Source organism: Branchiostoma belcheri, unplaced genomic scaffold (genome assembly GCF_001625305.1).
Source record: "Branchiostoma belcheri isolate BF01 breed outbred unplaced genomic scaffold, Haploidv18h27 scaffold112, whole genome shotgun sequence".
NCBI classification, from domain to species: domain Eukaryota; kingdom Metazoa; phylum Chordata; class Leptocardii; order Amphioxiformes; family Branchiostomatidae; genus Branchiostoma; species Branchiostoma belcheri.
Window position 1 is genome coordinate 750,049 of NW_017802514.1, and position 16,823 is coordinate 766,871.

Consider the following 16,823-nt stretch of genomic DNA (forward strand, 5'->3'; position numbering starts at 1 on the left):
CATAGTCATCTGCCATCCACCTTCCGGCATGTTCTTTGCCCATTTTCGGCATGTTGACCATTGTCAGAAGCTTAAGGCAACAACATTTCTTGTTATTTCTTTCCAACCTCAGGCTAAAATCAATGCGCGCGCTGATGTCATCCATAACTTGCTGCTGTGGCCTAAACAGTAGACGTTCCTATCGTCACGTTTAGTCGATACCACGGTAATGTTCCATCAATAGCAGGGGCATTGTGCTACTCTGCGTACGTACCGTGTAAAATGCTCGGGAAACTTTACACCCAGTGGATACTATCGATTTTTGTTTTCAGTCTAATTGTGTCACAACAGTGGGAGATCTGATGCTAAGTTGGCTGTGGTGTACGTGTCGTATATTTTTACTTTTTAGGCCACACCGACTTAATTTTATGGATGACATCTGCAGGCCTGTTCTAAAACAAACAAGATCACGTCCACCAAGGCTCTGGCCTGGCTCTAGGCCTGGGTAGTCCATGGTAGTTACCTAGCGACAATACGGAACCGGGCACCCAGGCTACCTAAGCTCCACGACTCAAGAACTCAGTACATAAGTACAGTGCCGATTCATAAATTCCGCAAAAAGCCAACATGTGCCGGCTTGTCGTATACGTCGCTAAGTACTGCCGCAAATTCACAATACCAGCTTTGTATTCCTATGGGTAATAGTAGCATTTTTATTTTTGACCGGGTTTTTTTTTATTCGCCCGTGCGCATTAGTTTGGGGGTCTTCAAAGGATGTCATCCAAGAGGTTGTGGCCTTAGCGTGTTCAAATGATCGTCATTTTCGTCCTCCCAGATCGCACGAGGTCACAACAGTGAGAAATCTGATGCTAACTTGGCTATGGTGTACGTGTCGTATATTTGGTATGGAATACACAGTGTTGCAGGTTAGCGTGTTAAAATGATCGCCACTTTCGTCCTCCCCCGTCGCACGAGGTCAGACATCGCTCCCTCTGTGTCAGCTAATGGTGCCTGCGATAAAGTGAGTTTTGATAAGGGTTGTGACACGCGTAGTGCTGCCATAACAGCGATGTTTTATTCATAAAGCAAGTGTCAGTCAGAACACATTCTCTTGTTTATAGACACCGATCTTACCTGGTTAGCTATCAGTTCTGTGACACTTTACTTTAGGCTGATCGACATTTTTATGGAAGGAAAACATTGTGTTTGCTCAGTTTCTTCCTCTTCTTCTTCTTCTCCAAACAAATAAGGTCAATGACCTGAACCAGACGGCTGTCACCATGGTAACTAGTGTTGAGTTACATCATGTTGCAATTTTATAGCAGGAGGGATTTAGACTCCTGTCAACATATGTGTCAATGTTTTTGAGTAAGAATTGATAGAGCAGAAGGTGAACATTATGAATTTGCTTTGCAAATGTTACCTTTCTAGTTAGTACGTTAACACTGCTTGATGAGACAGAAGTACACCAGATCCATTACTAACGCGACCTAATGACATTCCACAAGGAGGAATTGAAGACGTAAAAGTAAGATTCTCATCTCGTCTTGCTGAGATTAAACATCTTGTTATTGGGTTTCCTTATTGGGAGCTCATTTTCACTTTTACTATTTACCTTAATCAAAACAGTCATGATTGATTCTATACAACCGGATGCAAAGCAGACCGACAGTGTGTATATCGACTTCCAACACTGAAAGGGTAACGTTATACTCCAGTAGCTTCAATCAGATTGGGGCTTTAATCGCAGAGTAGGAGTTCTACACCAATCAGGCTGGGGATTACACGCAAAGCCAGATCCTTGGTATGTAGGAACTTTGTGCAGTTGACCGTTTACGTTCGCAAACCAGCGAGCAGTGATGTCGGTCTGATTAATCTACAAGCAGATCCTACGGTGGCAATGGCCTAGAGACCAGCCTTGTAGTTCCCCAAGAATTCATTCTTTCCTAGAACTATCGCAGAGTGGAACTCGCTGTCACCAAGTACAGTAGGGGCATTGTCATTAGATAGCTTTAAACAATGTCTAGAGTTAGAAGTTCAAGGGTGAGGTGTAACAAGTCGATCGGTGTAATATAGCCAGCTGCCGCCGCGCCGCGTGCCTGCGAAGCTGGTGTGTTACGCCGAAAGGCGGTTATACCGTCTATACAGATTCAGATACCCAGCTAACAAGGCTGGACTCGAGGCTACGATGGCAAGACAGTATTCACTGCTGGCCAGAAGAGTGTTCATTATATAGCCACACTAGATTAATCAGGCCAATATCACTGTGTCGGGGTAGTGGTTCTTGCGGAGCGGATCAAAGGCTAGAATCCAGGCCACGTCGGTGAAGGTTAGACATCCAGGTAATAAAATACGCCACAAACAGCTACTCAAGCCACTGGATATGATTTTGGCAACGGCCAGACGTTTCAGGTAGCATCCATTACCTTTTGCAAGTGACACTGGAGAACTTGTGCAGAAAGGCTAGAATCCAGGTTATTGCCACCGTAGTATCTGCTAGGAGATTAGGTCTAATAGAATACACAGTGATTTACCAGGGTACTGGTACATGATAACGACTGATTCTTTCCTCTCTTCGCCACGAAGTGACTCATGCTGAAATATATGAAAGCTCTCACAAGTTACCAAGAGAAAGACTAACAATTGACACTACAAAGTATGTCATTCAGAAAGCCGGACATTTACTGAAACTAATAAGGTTCGTCGGTGAAGGTTAGACATCCAGGTAATACGATACGCCAACAGTTACTCAAGCAACTGGATCTTCCAAAATTATATCCAGTTGCTTGAGTAACTGTTTAGATTGTTTGGGTATATGAAAAAGACGCTATGTCATTGATATTTTCTGGTTATTCTGATTCGCACCTTTCGTGAGAGTAGTAGATCTTTCTCCTATATATCACTTTGACAAGACTCTCTAACATGTAGGTCAAACGTCCCAGGCGCTTATTAAATTTTCTCCGGATAAAGGGCACCGCCTTCGCTTTGAAGCTTGGCGGCGGAAGAGGCCGCCAATTGCCGCAAACCTCTGAGGACCGCACGGCTGGAATGGTAATGTTCCCGTAACAAAATTGGCAATCCTTCTTACAACACTACAAAACCTATATACCGCGCCTTCATATATAGACCTTTATTACAAAGTGAATCTAGATTATTTCACTTGCCATCTATACCGACATCATAATTTGTTTCTCGTGGAAAATTGAGTAAAATTCCTTTTGTGGATGTCTGAATCTATAGGAGCTGTGACTGGAGATCTTTTATAACGGTTAGGCCACAGCAAGTAATTTCTATGGGTGACATCAGCACACGCATTAATTTTCGCCTGATTTTGGAGAGAAAAAAAAAGAAATTTTGTTGCCTTCTGACAGTGGTCAACATGCCGAAAATGGGAAAAGATGTCTTCTGCTATGCCGGAAGGTGGATGGCAGATAACTATGAAGAGAGGAGACAAGAAAAGGCTCTGATTTAATTTTTTGTTTCTTACTTTGATGCAGTGATATGTACGCTCTACATATGTGATGTTCCCACTGAATCAAAACCATTTGTACAATGATTGAGTCAAAATTTTAAAATTTAGGAACCTTGTTTTTTTCAGCCCTGCTTGTTTTTTTTCGCTCGATCGCATTAGATTTGGAGTCAGCGGAGGATGTCATCCATAAAATTTACATGCTGTGGCCTTACTGCAACTCGCACACGGTATTACCATAACGAAATGGCCATATACATCACTACAAGGCGTATGATTGTTCAAGCGTCAAGCTTGTAATATAGACGCTATCGAGACGACATTTTGTGACAAATATTGAGCTATGTATTAGCTTCTGTCTCGTCTGGGGAATCCGTAAAAAGCTAGCATATTAAGACTTTGTAATCGTTAAGGAACACAAACGGAAGACTAGATAGAGGAAGACAGTATAATTGATTGGCTGACGTAGGGCAGCTAATAGGGAAGCATTGTTAATCAGCTACTGCTAGTAGTTTGATTCAGCATTAATTCTTTACAATATTAGCCCAATATCAGTTAAGTGACATTTCCTATCTTGCTCTTGATCATGTCTCCATTGTATAAAAAAACATGCATGAAACTGTAGCTGACACAGTTCGCTAGTGTAAAGTTACAGGAGCCCTTTGTTATGAAAAACCAATAAGAAATGTGACTTACTAGTATTCCGCCAACAACATGACTGGAATTTTCAAAAGGACTCAGTCTTTATATCATGAAAATCCAATATCAGCCTTGGCTGAACATATTCAGTTACGTGCGCCGTCACTTTGTGATGAAAAGTTTTCTCGAGCTATATAGGAAGAGCTCGAAATTTTCATGTGTATTCGTGTACAACTGATTTATATAAACGCATGGTCTGTGTTTGAGAACAACTTCCTAAATGCATGCTTTCCGAAATAAAGAGCAATAGACAACTCTTCCGTTGCCGAACTTCTTTTGTTATAATAATAACAATAAAGTTAGTTTTCCAGAATTTTGAGTCAATGAAAATGATCAAATCATCAGGGCATGTTGTTGTGACTCGACGTTTGGCTATAAAACGTTCAGATATGATTGACAGACGGCAATAAGGTTGATGTGGCTTACTGCAGGTACTCGTACGGTACCCTCAGCACGCAGGCCGCGGAAGCCACTGTGGTGATGGGCGGCGCCGAGACGGGCCTCCACCGGCGGTCTCCCCGCCGGTACGTGCAGGCGGTGGAGAACACCTTGGCCTGGTTGTGCAGGTCCCTCCCCCCGCAGACGAAAGTCTCCTCTCCGACCACGCAGCAGGCGTACAGCACCCGCTGCCCGCTGAAGTGCATGACCGGGACGCGCTCGTTGGTGGCCTCCCACGTGTCCTCCCGCGGACTGTAGCGCACCACGTCCGATCCCTCCACGAACAGGTAGATGTTCCCCTTGATCACCCTGGCCACGGGGACGTAGTGGAAGCGGGATATTCCCGGTGGAACGTTTCGCCAGCGGTCGCAAACCGTGTCGTACATTTCCACCGAGCTGCTGACGATGTTGCCCTCCTTGAGTCCGCTGATGGCGTAGATGAAGCGGTCGTCGACGGTGGCGGTCTCGAAGAGGCACCGGCCGGTCCGCATGGGCGCCACGAACGCCCACTTCTTGGAGGAGCTGCTGAGGTCGAGGCACTCGACGGAGTTGTGTATGACTCCTCCGTTCTCGCCTCCCATCGCGAAGAGGCGGCCGTCGCAGGCGGCCAGCGCGGGGTACGCCCGCGGGGTCTGCATGTCCGGCATCCCCTGCCACGTGTTGCTGAAAGGGTCGTACATGTACACGGCGCGGTTACTGGTGGTGGTGCGACTCAGCTTCCCTCCCGCCACGTACAGACACCCGTCTAGAACAGTCACGGAGTGGGAGCAGACCTTGCAGGGGAGGGGTGCCAGGCTTGCCCAGCGCTGCTCCTCAAGAACGTACGCTAACGTACTACTGATCCTCCCCTTCTTAGACTTCCCACCCAGTACTATCACTGCCGTGATAAGCCTGCCTTGCCGCGGTATCAGCCGCGGGGACACCGTCAGGCAGTCCGGGTAGTTGCTATTCTCGAAAACCTCCATGAGATAACCCTTGCATTTGGGGCTCTGTCCGACCAGTTCTTCGGTTTCGACGCGATCCAGGAGATATTCCCTGTCTATCTCAGCCAGACGGATCTGAGACATGAGTCTGGGGAAGAGATGCCTCCGGTGTTGTATATCGTGTCTGGTCCAGCGGACGATAAGTTCGAAAACTGTCTCCTCGCGGAGAACTCTGAGTCTGTCGTCTGCTATCAGGTCTCGGAGCTGTCCGAAGGGAAGCTGGAGGACCTCCTCTCCCTGCACCATGTCGTTAAAGTTGTTTTGGATGAAGCGTTTGGACGTGTCCAGCAGGTCTTGAATGTTGTAGACGCTGGCGAGGGACCTGACGCCGAGACAGTTGCCTGCAGTGATGTGGTTGCCGAGGAAGTCGGCGCAGCGCGCTCGGAGTCTCTCCAGCATGAGGTGGTCGGCTCCCCGCAGGACGTCCTCCACGTTCCCCTCGTTGATGACGGCCCGTCCGGTGTAGATGAAGTCTAAGACCTGCTCCATGGCGGCGGGGGTGGTGCAGGTCAGGGCGATGTGGTTCGTCTGACTCTCCGTCATGTTGGAGTCGTACAGGGCGTCGAAGTACGGGCTGCAGGCGGCCAGGACGTTCCGGTGCGCGTGGAAGTCCCACCCGCCCACGCTCACCACCATGTCGGTGAATCTCCCCTCGCGGCGCTGCCACTGCAGCCTGCCGAGGATCTCCGCGCAGTGGTCGGGCTGACACGCCTCTCCGGCCGAAGGCAGGGAGACGCTGCTGCCTGGGCTGTAGTCCGACATGGTGGAGACAGCGGCTCCGTTGTGTCCCCTTCCCGCTGCCCGGCTAAGTGCCCTTTAATTGCTGATCTCAGCGCCACGCATTCACAGCCGCCTCCCAGCACAAGGATGGAAAAAGAGCTGTCAAATGAAGTCCCCAATGGGACACTATCAGTCTTATAGCAAATAGGGTTCCCTGTCCCGGCACAGATAGACAAATGGATGCTGTCGATGGCAATCACGTAGGACTCCGTCAAACTCACGTCCTGCCGGCGGGTCGATCGGACTCAGTAATCGAACCTAATGCTCCCAAATGTACCCTTAATGAGCAGAGAGCTCCGTGTTCCGTACACTGGCCGGCAACAAATGGGCAACCATGCTTTTAACGCGGGGATACGTCTTCCCCTGGACGGGATTTCAATACTTCTGATCAAATACCCGTGTCGCACGGATTGCCTGGGTTTTAGAACATGAAGCATTTCACCAATCTGTATCGAAGGCTTTAAACGTAACGTCCATGGTACATATCGACCCTTCATCACAATTTCTCCCACTCCAACATAAATCAAAGATGCTTAAGTCCCCAGACAAAATGACGAGTGAAATGTTGCCGTAGCGTGTGTGTTATGACAGCTCTGACGAGAGGATTATGTGTGGCATACGTTTCCTATCCGGTTAGGGGAAAAAGCCAGCGGTGCGATTCCTAATTACTACCGCATCAACAATAGATGAGATATCTGCGTCACAGAATGTGGGACGACGGCGAACACAAAGTGCTATATATCGGCTCTGCCAGCGCGATTGACTGATAGAATGATTTGTGGTAATCTGATGTCTTTGCACTCGATTCGGATTTCCGATCGTTCGATTCGCCAGGCAGGAAATGGCTGGTACGTACCGATCCTCAGTCCAAGCGGTAAAATAAAACAGCCGCGTCCGCCAACATGACTTAATGGGCACGCTGTGGTCGGGAGAGCCACTGCATCGAACTCCACGAGCCATCAAGAAGGATAGCCTAACTATACCTGAAATAGTGTTTGTGATTGACGCCATAGGAAACAGGCACACGAGTATTGTGCAATTTTATTATATAGTGTGTAGGGACAAATTTAGTACTTCTTTTGAATGACGAATTGTTGTTTTTGTTGTCTCTCACGATAAATAAATCAAATCAACTGTATTGCTCAACAAATGTAACTGATACAATGTATGGCAAAGAAGAAACAACAAGGGTACATACATGAACTATACTAAAATGTAATTCTAACAGAGTTAATGCATACCAGCTATACTAACTTTCAATTTTACCAAAGCTAATATGTTGTGTATGCTTTTTGTTGAGGAGAGTATTATTACATTCTATAATTCAGGAGATACGTCAGTTATTTACAATATGGTGTCACTTTAGTAGTGATTCGGATATGAATTTTCCAACGTAGACTGATATCTCAGATGAAAGATTATCATTAGTAATCTACCACTCAAAACTCGTTCACTTTTGTTGCGTTACTCTCCAAGCAGAGGTCTGGGTTTGGGGTTATTTTTGGCGTCTTTTTAGGCTTTTGTTATCGGGGTTTTTCCTTTGCACTGAAATGTTTTTTGGGTGAAACCAAAAGTCCAGTGCAAAAGAGAAACTAAAGCCTAAAAACACGCCAAAAATTATCCCAAACCCAAACCTCGAGCTCTGCTTGGAGAGTATGTTACGTAGCTCTGAGTCGACTATCCTTGTTTGTTTGTTTGTTTGTTTGTTTGTTTGTTTATTATTTGCACAGCAGCAATGAAAAAAAATTATACATAGTAACTTAATAATGAATAAAACAGGTGCAGGAGGAGGGGAAAAAGCTTATTTAGCTTATGCTAAGCCCTCCTCCTCTATACTAACCAAAAGTAAACATAATTGAATTGAAATAAGGCATACATACATAAGGAATTGTTATCAAAACAATTCAAACATGGGCAAAATGATACAATAACAATAATGAAACAGTAGTATACATAAATTGAGATGAAATGAAATTGATATGAAATAATACATATATACATAAGAAATTGTTATCATAATAATTCAAACATAGGCAAAATAAACAATAACAACTATCCTTGTTACCCTCTCACATCAGCCTATCTTACGTTCTAGTACAGGCAACGTAATGTGGAAACTGTGTATTGTTCATAGTGAATACAAATCACTTTGAAACAGTGGTATTTTGCCCACCCCGTGAGGTACATGTATGCTCACCTCCTACACATACCTCACCGGGACGCCCTAAGCATTCACAATAATAAATGTCAAAAATCCTCCAAATACACGCAATTTGTCTGGGAATGACGGGGCAACTTTTTATTTTCATGCAAGTAAAGATGCATATCTAACCATGGAGGACTTAATCAGAATGGATTAGTATGCTGGCTCATTGGGCACCTAAATTTTGAGCCAAAACTACGCATTTCAAATTAAACCATATAGGGGAAGCATGCATACAGGGGCTAATACTATAAAGGTCTTATCGAAAAATACTTTCTGTGGCGACTGTAGGTATACCTTGCGAGATTTCCCCCTTTGCCTTAATAAGAATGGATTGGTATGGCGGCTCATTGGGCCTTTGCCAAAAATGCGCATTTCAATTTAAACCATATAGGGGACGCATGCATACAGGGGCTAATACTATAAAGGTCTTATCGAAAAATACTTTCTGTGGCGACTGTAGGTATACCTTGCGAGATTTCCCCCTTTGCTTTAATAAGAATGGATTGGTATGGCGGCTCATTGGGCCTTTGCCAAAAATGCGCATTTCAATTTAAACCATATAATAACTTTATTGCACAACAGTTGTACATGGTACAAAGTATGGCAAAACTTATCTATAAACTTAACTATGGACTAAACTAACTAATACAGGAGTTTGTGGCTGATATAGGACGTGAATGAACTTTTACAATATTGGAGGAATTTCTTATGTCTAGACATTGTTTGATATACATTCCTATATCTACCATACATGAGTTATCACAGGTCATTATTATCTTAAATTTGCTACTTAAATCCATCGATGTAAATTCTGGTACATATGGCGATAGTTTCGTATTTAATGAATTGCGTACATCAACATACTTAGGACATTCCATCAAAAAGTGATACTCATTCTCAACTAGTAGGGGACGCATACATACAGGGGCTAATACTCTGGTCTTATCTAAAAGATACTTTCTGTGGCGAATTAAAGTATACGCCAAAAAGCATCACTGACGAAAGGTAGAGAATGCTACCTGAAAGGTCTAACCGTTTCCAAAATCATATCCAGTTACTTGAGTAACTGTTTTTTTTTTGTTGCGTATCTTATTACCTGGATGTCTAAACTTCACCGACGACTTTAGGTATACATTGCGAGATTTCCCCGATTCGGGTGCTGCTTTTTTTGGTTCACACCCACCCTCCGTCAACCACATACCCCAATTTGCTTCCTTCTTTCCTACAAATGTAATTAACGTAGAAACTGCGACCCAAACTTTCCATACTTTCATTAACGCCCAGTGTGTGCGTGTACATATATAAGAGCGATCTATTGATCGTACGCGTGTATGAATGGTGTATGTAATGATGAATACCCTCCCTGTCCGACATATATAACTGTGGGAATCAGTAGAAGCCGTAACTACATCAACTTAGCCACTGTACAGTTGTACTACCACTGCCAGATGACAATCACTCTATTTAAGATTTCAGAGCAGCAAAACTGACACATACTGCTTCACATGAGCACATTTCAATCAGTATTTCAACCTTTGGGTATTTAAAACTGTAGAAACAAGCCCCAAGATAAATCCTTTATATATTTCATGGGTGGTACCCAAAAAATCAGCCCAGGGCCCTTCCAGTAACCATTTTCCGTCAGAATGTTTGGGTATTTTTGCTCCACGAGGGTCAATATACATTGGGATAGGGTGGTTTCAACTCAGTGTGTAGATAAGTGACTATAATATTGACTTTGAAAAGTCGGGTTTCCAAGCCCTAAAAACTGCATTGGATTATCCAGACTTATCGAATTCCAGTGAGAAATTCTTACCCTTGGTATGGCTGGCTAGACGTTGTACATTTCGCCACCATTGCCTGTTAACAATACTTACGTTCAGAACACTCTTAGCAACGTAACGTACAAGTAAACACATTTTCCCCCTTCCCTTTTCTACGACAAGACGTGACTTCTGCAAAGAGTTATCGTAACCCAAATATCCGGTCTTGAAAATTTCGTTTGCTTAGTCCAAGTACCATAGTCTAGGCATCCAATGCAATTTCACTGGGCAAAACAAAAAGTATATTCTTGATGAGGAAATATATCCCACGTGTATTGTCTTGTTATGATTCCATTAAAATCAAAGTCATTTCATACTTGAAGCCTTTGAAATAAGCCACCAACAAGCTACGTGACGCATTGCTTTATTTTGGGGTACCACCCATAAATAGCTAGAACCAGCCTATGATACTACAATACAAGCAACCGTTTTCCCTCAGTTACATCGCATTTTTGCCTCACAAATATCAGTATGCTACTGGGTAGGGCCGATTCAACTTACTACCTTAAAAGAATGGACAGAAAATTGACTTTGAAAATCCATTGAAATTGCATTGGATGTCTTTAAGAAGCCCTAAGGTACACGCCTGTTCTCCAAGACATCCATCTTGGCCAAGAAATGACCCCGTGGGCGGAAATTCCTATCCTATAGACACAGCCATTAAAACGGTAGTTAACCTGAACCATTCGTCTTCTATTGTTCCCCTGCCTCCCGGAGGAAATGACCATGGGAAACACGGGAAACACGTAAAGTACGGCCTGAATGTAAAACATAATAGATCTACGTTTTTAAGTGCTATCATTTTGCCTGAGGGCTCTCTCCCGTCATAAAGCACTTATCGTCCGAGTGAATTTAATTTTGGAATAAAACTACTATCAAAGACACATAAAGCATAGTTACCAAAACGTGAATGAATTGTTTAAAGGGGTTAAAATCATAACATAATGCTTTACAGAAAGGTTTCAATGATTCAACAATATCGCTGAAGACTGCATGTATGGTGTTTGGAGGACAAGTGATATCCTTTTGTCTGAGAGTTCTCTCCAGTCCTAAAGTACTTTGCAAACAACTATCAAAGACACATAAAGCATAAGAAAACTTGAATGAATTGTATAAAGGGGTTTTAAAACATAGTTACATAATGGTATATAGAATAGTCTTCTTCCGATGCCACCGATCTTGTGCCCTTGGGAAAGGCACTTTACACGACTTTCCTCACTTAACTCAAGTGAAAATGAGTGTTGTCCTGTCCTGTATTTGTCCTCTGCGTTGGTGGCGGCATAAAATAAGTTGAAAATAACTGGAGTGTGCCGTCACCATATCCAGTCATGAAATGTTGGAATGAAAAAAAGTGTGTCACGGACGCGATGCACGTTAAAAACTCCTTTCATACGCTGCTCTTTGAACACCCATGTTTGAATCTTTGCCTACCCCCTACCCAGTTCCTCCAGATCTCTCCATCACTGTCTCAGAGGTCCTCTGCGGCGTCTTGGCTCTGAATGAGCGACTAAAATGAAGCGCTCCCTAGCTTTTCACTTCAAGACGGTAAAACAGATGGGAGTATTCGGGCGGCGTCCGTAGCTTTATCCCCGTGCCAGGCTAGGGCAGCGTGGTACCGGGGAACCATCAGTTTTCTCACGGCCGTATATAGTCGGTCCGCCCGGTCGTCAAACCCGAATGAAATCCACTTCGGTACAGCCTGTATTACCGTAGTGATTGGGGGAATGTAGAGTGCTTGAAACATTTATGTACTACAGATCCTCTGCTATGTCGGCGTTACGTGCGTCAATATAAAATGTAATGTTGTACTTGTATTCTGCTTGTTGTGGAGCGCAATGTAATGTATCAAAAACTAGAAATGTAGATATTTGGTCGGGAGCAAATACAGCATATTTCATCTCGAAAGTTGCGCTGCATTCCATTCTGCTTAGTCATACCCCACTATACAGTAAATTTGACATTGAGTCTAAATCCCCTCTACTATAAAATTGCAACATGAAGTTACCCAACATCAGTTACCATGGTAACAGACGGTCTGGTTCAGGTCATTGACCAGGTCAGAGTTCAGTGTTTGGAACGAAAGAAGAAACAGAGCAAAAACAATATGTTTCCTTCCGTAAACATAATAAAGACATGCAGTTGGTAGTGGTATCATGTTTTGTCGCCTCAATTCTTGTTTAACAAGGTTTATAATCTCAAAAGATGAAAAAGTAGGAATCTTGTTTTTGGGGGCCCACCTTGTTTTTTCTTCACCATATCGCATTAACATCTAAGTCTGAGGGTTATGTCATCCATAACATTGACTTGCTGTGGCCTAATAGTATCCATGAATATGTTCGGTGCCAGGGAAGCCCCGTTCTGCCGACCCCCTGTCCATCGACAGAACCATTACCTACCTGCGCAATCCAATCAGCCCTGATCGCGCGTGAAATCCGAGTCAACACGTGGAATAAATAAAGGGATCCATTCCGATCTCCGGAACCCTTTTACAACCACTCTGACCACCCAAATCCCCTGATTTACAGGATTTAGCTGATTTCAACTTTCCCCTCCTGTTATCGTCGTCATTGTAGCATTTATATGTAGAATTGTAACATTCCTGCCAAGTAATTTAGTCGACACTCTGTTTAGTAGTCATAGAATATGTTTTGTATAGGTACAACTGCTCACTGTACCCTTCATAAGTATAGTTTAGCGTAATGTAGAATGTACATGTAGAGTTGAAATATTTTCTAGCCAGTAGTACTTTATAACACTCTGTCAGACACAGTAACCGTTGACCATATATGTAGCATTATGATAGACTCATACCAACTACAGTAACTTTATTATTTGCCATACATTGTACCCGTGACAATCGTTGTGCAATAAACGTTGACTTGACTTTCTCGTATCTGCACACGGGTAGGGGTATAGATTCTAGAAGAGTGCAGTCTTGTCTACTACTACTTTTTGCTGTTACATGTCGTCCTCTTTTGCGACAAGGGTGATAAGTTCAGACATTTCATCCTAGGCCAACTGCAACTCATCGAATCAAGCAATTGGTTTAGTGGAGGAAAGTCCGTAGTAACTTTAAATGTGGGGACCACTAAATTTTCAATACCCTACGCACTACGCATACTAGCCCCCTCCCAACACACACTTATACATCCGTAAATAATTTCATCAGGTTGGTAGACTACTGAATAGCAAAGTTCTTTTTATCACAACCATTTATTTTTCAAGCCGACGTTTCGATGACCTTCTGTCATCTTCATCAGGGCAATTCTGACTGGTTTACTTATTGGTTTTCTTATTGTTTGTAACTATTATGATTCCTAACAATACATATGTAACAAGACTTTTAATAATTTCTATTTGGGACTGTGATAGCTCTTATATTATATATAGAAACACTTTACACCGTGCACTATGCACCAAGTAACATCTAGCGTTAGTGCACAGTAAACCAGTCAGAATTGCCCTGATGAAGATGACAGAAGGTCATCGAAACGTCGGCTTGAAAAATAAATGGATGTGATAAAAAGAACTTTGCTATTCACACACTTATACAGTCACATATGTGACTGTGTAAGTCACGCCGAACCGTGATGTTTTCTGGCTGTATGCTCTTGCTCATTGGTCAAAACATACACAACGTTAACTTTCATAGAAGCTGGGCCTGACAATCAGTGAGCAGTACGTATTGCATCTCTTTAAAGGCATCCAGTGCAGTTTTTAGTGTTTGGAAACCCGATTTTTCAGAGCCAATATTCTAGTTATTTATCTACATACTAAGTTGAAACCACACTATCCCAATGTACACTGTATATTGACCCTCATGGAGCAAAAATTCCCATAATTCTGACGGAAAATGGTTAGTGAAAGGGCTGATTTTTAGGGTACCGCCTAGAAAATAAAGGACTCATCATGAGGCCTGTTTCTGCAGTTTTAAAAGCCCAAAGTATGAAATACTGATTGAAATGTGCTAATGTGAAGCAGTACTTGTCAATATCACAAAGATAGCCTTATTCAGAATATTTCCAGTTTTGCTGCCCTGGAGTCGCATTGGTTGCTTTTAGCCCTCCAGCCATCCCACAGACAGATTAGAACGAGAATTAATCATGATCTCTCCCCGGGCGTTAATGGCTGGGGAAAGTCGACCAGTAGTTAATGAAGATGTTCCATTTCCCGTCATCGACAGCTGACCAATATGGGTCAATCGAAAAATCGCCGCTGGGGTTCCATCTTCTGTCGTGAGGAAGAAAATATATGCCCAAGTTACAGCCTCGCACGTGCTCGTTAAGAGGACAGGTCTATATATCCTATTATTCACCAGTTTCCCATTCCCATGACGCATTGCGCCTGGGGGTAAAATCTCCCAGGTTGCATTGCGCAGGAAGGCATCCTGTTGACGTTGAACAGCTTGTTTTTCTGTGTGTTTTGAGCTGCATTGTGTTTTGAGCTGCATATTTTGAGGTCTGGTATTTTATGCTCAACATTCATTGACTTACTATGAGTCGAATCTGACAACAAGAGAATGAAATTTTTTTGTTCTTTTTAACATGGAACATGTGGTTTGTAACGTTATATGGTAACGCTATACTGTTTGTCAATAGTAAGGAGATACAACTATTGACTTGACTATATTGCTCGAAATAACTCAACAGAGGTTGTGGTATATAAACATTAAGGAAGCAACCTTCGCTGTTTTAATCTGTTTCTGTCAGCAACGAATTCGTAAAAACACCACAGAAACACATAATGCGCTATGCAACCTGGGAATTTTTACCCCCCAGGCGCAATGCCTCATGGGAATGGGAAACTGGTGAATTGAAACATGTAGTCTATAAAAGTTCAGTTGCCCATGGGAAAAAGATTTCACCATTGGAGGAAGCACGTAGTGTATATCAAAGGTATTCCCTGGGGGCTGCACCCATATAGAAGCATAGTGGGGGCCAGATCAAAGCTGGATAAGATGATGTCAGTTATTGTCTGCACTTGTGGCAGGATAGGTCAATCCTTTAAAACGTGCACGAGTCAGGGGGAACATGTCAAGCTACTGTATCCAATAGTAGGCTTGTGTGGTATGGATTGGAGAAGTTTTTTTTTATTCCAACGTGTCATGACTACACATGATGATGGCACGCTCAAGTTATATCAACTTATTTTATGCCGTCACCAACGCAGATATAGAGGACAAATTCCGAACAGGGCAATACTCATTTTCGCCTGAGTTAAATGAGGAAAGTCGTGTTAAGTGCCTTTCCCAAGGGCACAAGATCGGCGGCATGTCAGGACTCGAACCCGGGACCGAGTTCCGAGTCGAGCACTCTGCCGCTATGCCACACGACCCCACAGGTAGTAATTTTGAAAGATAAATATATTATGCAGGTCTGAAAGGCACGGCAGCGTACGGCTCAGAGTGGCGAGATTTTTCCCTCATGGGTACATATGAATTTTTCTGGCGTACATATAACATATATTTCCATATCTACCCACTATAGAAGGATGGAACCAAACTGACTTCAGTGGCCCAAACTACATAGTACAGTGGATCATGAGGTCTGTAGGAATTGATTCCAAAGATCCCCCCGTCGGCACATCATAAGAAATGGCCACATCGATGAATGTCCGATGAAGCAGGGCCCTTGAGCACCAGGGTACTCCATTGATCCACAACCCCTCTCCCCGCCGGTACAACTTCTACAGCCCCTCAAACCTGAACGATCCTTCACTGTTAGCGCCTAAATATTCCTGGACACGCTCGGGGTAGATCTCCTCCTAAGGCGGTCGATAGTTGTGGTCGAGACTCTTTAAGAAAGAGCTGGTTGCGTCTTAGGTCAGGCACTTCAAACGTAGGTGTGGCACTTAGAGAGGCACATTATAGTCGGCTAACATTCGAGTGTCTTTAAGTTGAAAGTTTCGATGGCTAGCAAAAGTGGAAGTAGACTCCACAGTTGCTCGGATATACAAGAAAGGAAACTTTTCTATATATCACTGTAGACTTTAGCCAAAAGTGATATGAATGGCTGTGTTTGATTATATAGCTGAGCAAATAACCACATGATTTGTAGAAAAGTGTACTTCATGGCTCCGTGTCATCAGAAAGAAAAGATGGCTGTTCTGAAGCAAGCGCTGACGCCTAAGCACTATTATCATATAGCCAGCAGACTTCGACCAATAAGAAGGCTCTTTTTCCCATTGGTTATCATGCCGTAACCTCAAAAGTGGTCGGTTATTAGAATAATCGGTCGGTTATTCGCTACGCTCACTTGGTGGTTTATTCGGTGGTCGCACCTGACCAGGGATTATCTCACGATATACACCTCGGGGCGGGACATTAACCCTTTATTATTACGAGTAGAGCAACCTCTGCATACTTAGCATAGCTTCTATTTTCAATGGACCATCAATGCACAAATATAAAATGTACTACTAGCATGGTATATGCAGGTAGACCTGTG

At 43.5% G+C, this 16,823-nt stretch overlaps 1 protein-coding gene across 1 annotated transcript; it reads right to left on the bottom strand.

Moving 5' to 3' along the window:
• Positions 1-4,454: 4,454 nt before the first annotated feature.
• Positions 4,455-6,330, bottom strand: LOC109488283 (kelch-like protein 17). Its single transcript, XM_019792479.1, has one exon. It carries the CDS (start codon positions 6,328-6,330, stop codon positions 4,570-4,572), a length of 1,761 nt encoding a protein of 586 aa, XP_019648038.1. The 3' UTR covers positions 4,455-4,569.
• Between the last annotated feature and the right edge of the window lie 10,493 nt (positions 6,331-16,823).